This window comes from Rhinopithecus bieti, unplaced genomic scaffold (genome assembly GCF_001698545.2).
Source record: "Rhinopithecus bieti isolate Rb0 unplaced genomic scaffold, ASM169854v2 scaffold_48739, whole genome shotgun sequence".
NCBI lineage: Eukaryota > Metazoa > Chordata > Mammalia > Primates > Cercopithecidae > Rhinopithecus > Rhinopithecus bieti.
In genome coordinates, this window is record NW_016820251.1 from 1,659,712 (window position 1) to 1,666,499 (window position 6,788).

At 45.3% G+C, this 6,788-nt stretch overlaps 1 protein-coding gene across 1 annotated transcript in view; it reads left to right on the forward strand.

The window, feature by feature from the left end:
- Positions 1 to 2,598: 2,598 nt before the first annotated feature.
- Positions 2,599 to 6,788, forward strand: part of LOX (lysyl oxidase) — a 15,724-nt gene continuing 11,534 nt past the window's right edge. Inside the window, exons 1-3 of the mRNA XM_017859727.1 lie at positions 2,599 to 3,747; positions 4,102 to 4,210; positions 5,588 to 5,725. Of these exons, the coding sequence (XP_017715216.1) occupies positions 3,117 to 3,747; positions 4,102 to 4,210; positions 5,588 to 5,725 (878 nt within the window). The 5' untranslated portion in view covers positions 2,599 to 3,116. The remainder of the gene's footprint in view (positions 3,748 to 4,101; positions 4,211 to 5,587; positions 5,726 to 6,788) is intronic.

The following is a 6,788-nucleotide window of genomic DNA, read 5'->3' on the forward strand; positions in this document are numbered from 1 at the left end:
AAAAAAAAAACAAAAAAAAACAACCCCCCTTTTTTTTTTTTTTTTTTTTTTTTTTTTTTTTTTTTTTTTTTTTTTTTTAATTAGAGCACTAGGATTGGAAACAAGGGCATTTTATCTGGGATCCAATGTAAACTTTCTACCCTCCCATTAGGGGTGCTGCTTTGGTCTGCCATTCTGACACTATGTCTGGCATAGCAGAGGTCTTCCCTCAGGAACCTGTGGTCAAGTAATAGCAGTTTCAGGCTTCTCTCGTCTGGGGAATAAGCTGTTCATGGGCACATGCATAGCCTTTTTCAGATGAGGGATAATTACACTCTTTTGCTTCCTGCTTCTCCTGTAATTTGGCCTGTCCATCGAAATTATAATCTATACACCTGTTTCTTCTTTTTCACTCCATCTTTGTTAGTGGGTTTGGAGGAGTTGAGTAGTTTAATTTTAAGCACTGCAGCAAGTCTGTAAAATGACAGCTAGGGATGTCTCTGACCCTTATAGGGCAAGTGAGACGTCACTGTTGACTTGCCATCAGTGGGAATTGCACTTGAATGTTCACCTTCAAGTGCAAATTATCATGTACGTAATAGATTTGCAAACCCATTGGCAAGCTGCCATGTGATATTTCCCTGTGACCAAGGATGCTGTGCAGTCATGGGTGGGGGAAATCTAACTTGACTCAAATTGAACCAAACCCATCACCCTGAACTGAGAATCATGTGAACCAATTAGCTGACAGAAGCAGCCACACCCTGTTCAGTGTCAGTCAGGGTTCTTAGGTGGAAAACAACAGAAATTGACTCTGACCATGTTCAGTCACAAAGGAATGTATGGGGGGATGGGGAGGAAGAAAGAAAGAAGGAAATGCTGAAGAACCAGGTCTCAGAATGTACTCACCTAAAGTAGCTTGAGGGGCAGGGTGGGGTGGGGATCCGTGTAGCAAGACATAATGGGCACTTTTTTGTTTCTTTGTTTGTTTTTTAGATGGAGTCTCATTCTGTTGCCCAAGTTGGAGTGCAGTGGCGGATCTCCGCTCACTGTAACCTCTGCCTCCCAGGCTCAAGCAATTCTCCCGCCTCAGCCTCCAGAGTAGCTGGGATTACAGACATGCACCACCACGCCTGGCTAATTTTTTGTTTGTTTGTATTTTTAGTGGAGACGGAGTTTTGCCATGTTGGCCAGCCTGGTCTCGATCTCCTGACCTCCAATGATAATGATCCGCCCGCCTCGGCCTCCCAAAGTGCTAGGATTACAGGCATGAGCCACTGTGCCCGGCCTGGGCACTTTTCTTTAGTAGTTTGTGGAGCAACATTTTTGACAGTGTCCTTTTGCTCGAGATTCAGTTCCCAAATAAAATTAAACCATCTAGAGAGATGGCTTGATTAGCCAAACTTGGATCTCATGACCTCTTCTTGAAGTGGGTAAGTCTCATAAATGCTCAGTCCTTCCACTCTGCAACTGAGTGCGATGGGCGGGAAGCCCCTCAAAGGAAAATCCAGTTGTTCTCACTAGAAAGAAAGAAAAGGGAAACGGATGTGAGGCAGTCAAATCAGCAGAGTTCCACCACATCACCAAATGATTAAATATGGAGAGACAGAGACTAACAGAGGTATATGAATATTGAAATATGTCTGGACAACAGCCCGATGATGAGACCAATAAAATGGTAACCAAAATCTGGTTTTGAGTAGTAGTGTTAAATCAGACCATTTAGTAACCATTTTTTTGTTGCAAGGTTTCTAGCACTGCCCAAACCCTGAGTGGTATATGAATAACTGGTCCATTATGTATTTCTCTCCAGTCAGCATAATTTATCCCCCACCTATATTCTCTTCTGACCACTCCTACTTCCTTCTCTTTACCAAAATCTGAACTCTAAGGCTGTTTCTTCAGCAACTCCTTTGTTTAGATTGGAAGATAAATCAAACAGCAAGCGATATTTTACTGACTTTCAGTATTTAACAGAGATGATTTAATTTTTTTTTAAAACCAAAGTCAAACCTCTTTATAAATAAGATGAAGGAGAAAGATGTCTTATAAAATGCGTATGTGAAGATGCCTTCTGAGTGCTTTCTCGTGCAGACTTGTTCTAGTCTTTAATGAATCTTCCTTATAGACACTGTGGAGATGAAAGATTGTTCTCCACTTCCACTCAAAGTACAAATCAGGCCGGCATTTTGAAAAAGAGACAGGTTTATTCATTGCTGCAGCGTTAGCTGGCTTTGTTCCCTGTAAAATTTCACTTTTGGTTATTAAAATATTCACTGTAGGAAATAAATTTGTAACCCATTTCTCATATTACCTACACACAGAAAAACAAAATTTGATATCCTGGGGTTTATTTGCTGAGGGCGCTTCCCATAAAAGCGAGTGAGTGTGCGTTGGGAAATGTGTCTGGTTAACTCTTCTATGGATAAACTTTAGTCACAATCCTCCCCGCCCCCCTCTCGCCCCAGCACCCTCCCAACCTCCCGACTTCCCGCCTCTCAAGGGCTGGTGACCTAATAGCATTTTTCTTCGTGCATATTTTGGCGTCGCCCCATGGCCTGGCTGCCTTTGCCTGTCTGAGTTTTTTGAAATTCCTGCATGTTCGCCCCAGATTAAGCCAGTGTGTCTCAGGATGTGTGTTCCGTTTTGTTCTTTCCCCTTAACGCTCCCTGTGCAACGTGTCTGGGGGGAGGAGGGCAGGGAGGGGAGAAAGGGAGGGGCAGAGGCGAGGAGCTGTCCGCCTTGCACGTTTCCAATCGCATTACGTGAACAAATAGCTGAGGGGCGGCCGGGCCAGAACGGCTTGTGTAACTTTGCAAACGTGCCAGAAAGTTTAAAATCACTCCTCCTTCCTTCACTCCAGACACTGCCCGCTCTCCGGGACTGCCGCGCCGCTCCCCGTTGCCTTCCAGGACTGAGAAAGGGGAAAGGGAAGGGTGCCACGTCCGAGAGCAGCCGCCTTGACTGAGGAAAGGTCTGAATCCCACCCTTGGCATTGCTTGGTGGAGACTGAGATACCCGTGCTCCGCTCGGCTCCTTGGTTGAAGATTTCTCCCTCCCTCACGTGATTTGAGCCCTGTTTTTATTTTCTCTGAGCCACGTCCTCCTCGAGCTGGGTCAATCTGGCAAAAGGAGTGATGCGCTTCGCCTGGACCGTGCTCCTGCTCGGGCCTTTGCAGCTCTGCGCGGTCGTGCGCTGCGCCCCTCCCGCCGCCGGCCAACAGCAGCCCCCGCGCGAGCCGCCGGCGGCTCCGGGAGCCTGGCGCCAGCAGATCCAATGGGAGAACAACGGGCAGGTGTTCAGCTTGCTGAGCCTGGGCTCACAGTACCAGCCTCAGCGCCGCCGGGACCCGGGCGCCGCCGTCCCGGGTGCCGCCAACGCCTCCGCCCAGCAGCCCCGCACTCCGATCCTGCTGATCCGCGACAACCGCACCGCCGCGGCGCGGGCGCGGACGGCCGGCTCATCTGGAGTCACCGCCGGCCGCCCCAGGCCCACCGCCCGCCACTGGTTCCAAGCTGGCTACTCGACATCTGGAGCCCGCGAAGCTGGCGCCCCGAGCGCGGAGAACCAGACCGCGCCGGGAGATGTCCCTGCGCTCAGTAACCTGCAGCTGCCCAGCCGCGTGGACGGCATGGTGGGCGACGACCCGTACAACCCCTACAAGTACTCTGACGACAACCCTTATTACAACTACTACGATACTTATGAAAGGCCCAGACCTGGGGGCAGGTACCGGCCCGGATACGGCACTGGCTACTTCCAGTACGGTAAGTACCCCCAAGTCCGCTGGAACCACCCGTGCACCTGGTCCCCAGCTATGTGGCTTCTCGACGTGGCTGCCTGGGCGCGGCGGGCCCCGGTCCTCGCAGATCCGATCCCTCCCCCAACGCGCCTGCAGTGGCAGCCCTGGAATCTAGTGCAAACCGCGCGTCTGGCCCCTCCTGCTTCCTTTTCACATTGCCTTGCAGCCCCGGGAGTCCCCAGTTCCCTTGCTGCCCTCCGCTCCACTCTGCAGTCCCGGTGGGCGAAGGGTGAGCAGTAAGGGACCTAGAGGGGTAGGGAGTTGGAGCGGGGGGCGCCGGGTTGTTTCACTGCTGCGCCCGTCGCCTGCTGACGTTTAGGTCTCCCAGACCTGGTGGCCGACCCCTACTACATCCAGGCGTCCACGTACGTGCAGAAGATGTCCATGTACAACCTGAGATGCGCCGCGGAGGAAAACTGTCTGGCCAGGTACGGGCTGAGATGTCTGAGGCCCCGCTCCCCGGTCTTCCTTCAGGGGGCGCTCTGGTGCCTGGTTCTGACTGCTACTGTTCCGCGCAGACAAGTGTTAGGAAGTGGGACAAGAGCTGGGAAGTGGGACGTGACCTCCTGGGCATGCTGACCTGGACGGAGAGTTAATATTTTGAAGATTTCTGTGGGTTCTGTCTCAAACTGCAGCACGAATCAGAGAGGTGGCGCAAACCCTTATCCTGGAGACCGAAGTCTCATGCTCTTTTTCCAAGATACTTAAACTTGGAAAGTTTAAACTTGGGAGTCGATTGTTTCCAGTCACTTTTCATAAAACAACTATACAGTAATTCAAAAAATTTATTGTAATGAAGGGTGTGTTAATACCCCTTAAAAGATTGGGGCAAATTTGCCATCGTAGCCTCATTGGTCAAGACTAAGTTTTCCTCTTTTGTTTGAGACCACGATGAACTTGGTTGTTTCGGTATTACTTCAGCCAGAATAAGACCATGAGCAAGAACTTTGTTCTTCCACTATTCTAAAAATACAATAGTAACTCTGAGATTGGGGTTCTCTGAGTTTACTGCTGGGAAACAGCAAAGGGAGCAAAATATGTTTTAATAAAATTTAATCAAAATGTAAAGTATAAAATAAGGTCATCAATACCATCTGAACATATAGCCACACTAAATATATTAGTAGGAACACAGTAATGTTTATTTGTACATTTCTTCTACTTTGACCCTTTACAATTGTCAGGCTAAAGGAAGTGAAGACATCCACGCTCATTTTCATTCCTGAGTCTTGCATCACTCACACCATTGAACTCCCTGTGATGTTTTTACAGTACTGCCATTGTTTTGGGGTAGTGAAGTTACAAAATTATTAATTTAAATCTGGGTATGCTCTTTTAGAGTTATTTCCTCAGTTTGCAACTTATTAACTATTTTTAAAAGTTTTGCAAAATTTGAAGTTCGTAATAAATATCTGTGAATTATTTTTTATTGGGGGATTATTTCCACTTCAGTTTCACTCGTTCATATGATCAAACTTGAATTGATTCTAGCCATAAAGTTTACTTCTGACGTTTAGATTTTTAATGCTTATTTATTATGTTTTTACTGTTAAAATCTGTGGATTTCCATAGTTGTTATTCATTCACTTATTCACCAAATATTCATTGAGCTCTGACTGCTCCAAGACTGTTCTAGGAGCTTTCCAGCAATGAACAAAATAAACAAAATGCCCTGGCCTCTTGGAACTGATAGTCTAGTTGGGGAAGGAGGATTGTCACTACTATATAATGGAGGTTTTATTTGTAGTTTTGTCTTTAGTTAATATTCTATGAATATAATAATTTTTCTTTTTTCAAAATCACAGTACGGCATACAGGGCAGATGTCAGAGATTATGATCACAGGGTGCTGCTCAGATTTCCCCAAAGAGTGAAAAACCAAGGGACATCAGATTTCTTACCCAGCCGACCAAGATATTCCTGGGAATGGCACAGTTGTCACCAGTAAGTAAATGGGCCTCCTGGGTACTTTTGAGTTGCTTTTCATTTTTCGGGTGATTTTTTGACATCACAAATGCAAGTCTTATTTCTTACCTAAAGGGAGAAAATTGCTATTATTTATATTTTGAATTTTTCTCTATGTAATTTGACATAACCCATCTACTACACCATTCTGTTATCTTTTGAAATAGAAAATCTGAGGCCCAGCTTATTAAAGCTGTTGATAGGATACAGCAATTGACTTCAATAAAATTTACTCCAATGCATTACAGATAGAATTTCTTTAAAAGTCCATTACAGCCGAGATCATCTACAGTTAGTTAGCATTAAATAGCATTTCATAAAGACCACACGTTTTTTATCACAAGGATTCAGAAACCATTCTCAAAGAAAGATGTAGATGATACACCCCCTGAGCTCAGAAGGACCTTCTTCCATCTTTCAAAAGACCTGTATCAAACCCAAGGTGGTTGCCTGTTCTATCCTAAATTTAAGGAGTTTTACATAAGGTAATCCTATCATTTGCCTTAGTAACTTGCCTGGGAGTTAATTGTCAGGAAATCCTGATGTGTGGCCTTAAACTTACTTCCTGAAATCCAAGCCAGTCCCCTTTGTGTTTCCTTATGTGGGAAGATGAACAGCTCAGCACCTTCTGTTTAATGAAATGACAAAAGTAGATATAAGTCACCCACTTTCCTGATAAAATAGGAATACTTTATTTCTAAATAAAAGTGTATGCTATTTAAATAATAATGGTGGATAAAACATGCCATGATTTCTCCTTTGCGTTTCACTAATGATTTTAAATATGTGAGAACTCAATTTTTTAAAAATCTCATAGAAACCCTGAAAAAGTAATGTGCTGCTATTTGGAATGAAACATCAGCAGTGGCAGCCAAGAGGAATACACTAGAGAACACATGGCAAGTTTCACTTCAGAACACATAATTTATTGTCCATTTCTCTGTAATATTCAAAGACAAAATGGGGTGCAATAAGAAAGCAAAATAATGAACTAAGTCTTTTGTCCTAGTAGCAAAGTTAAACCTTGCAATTTTGATAGGTT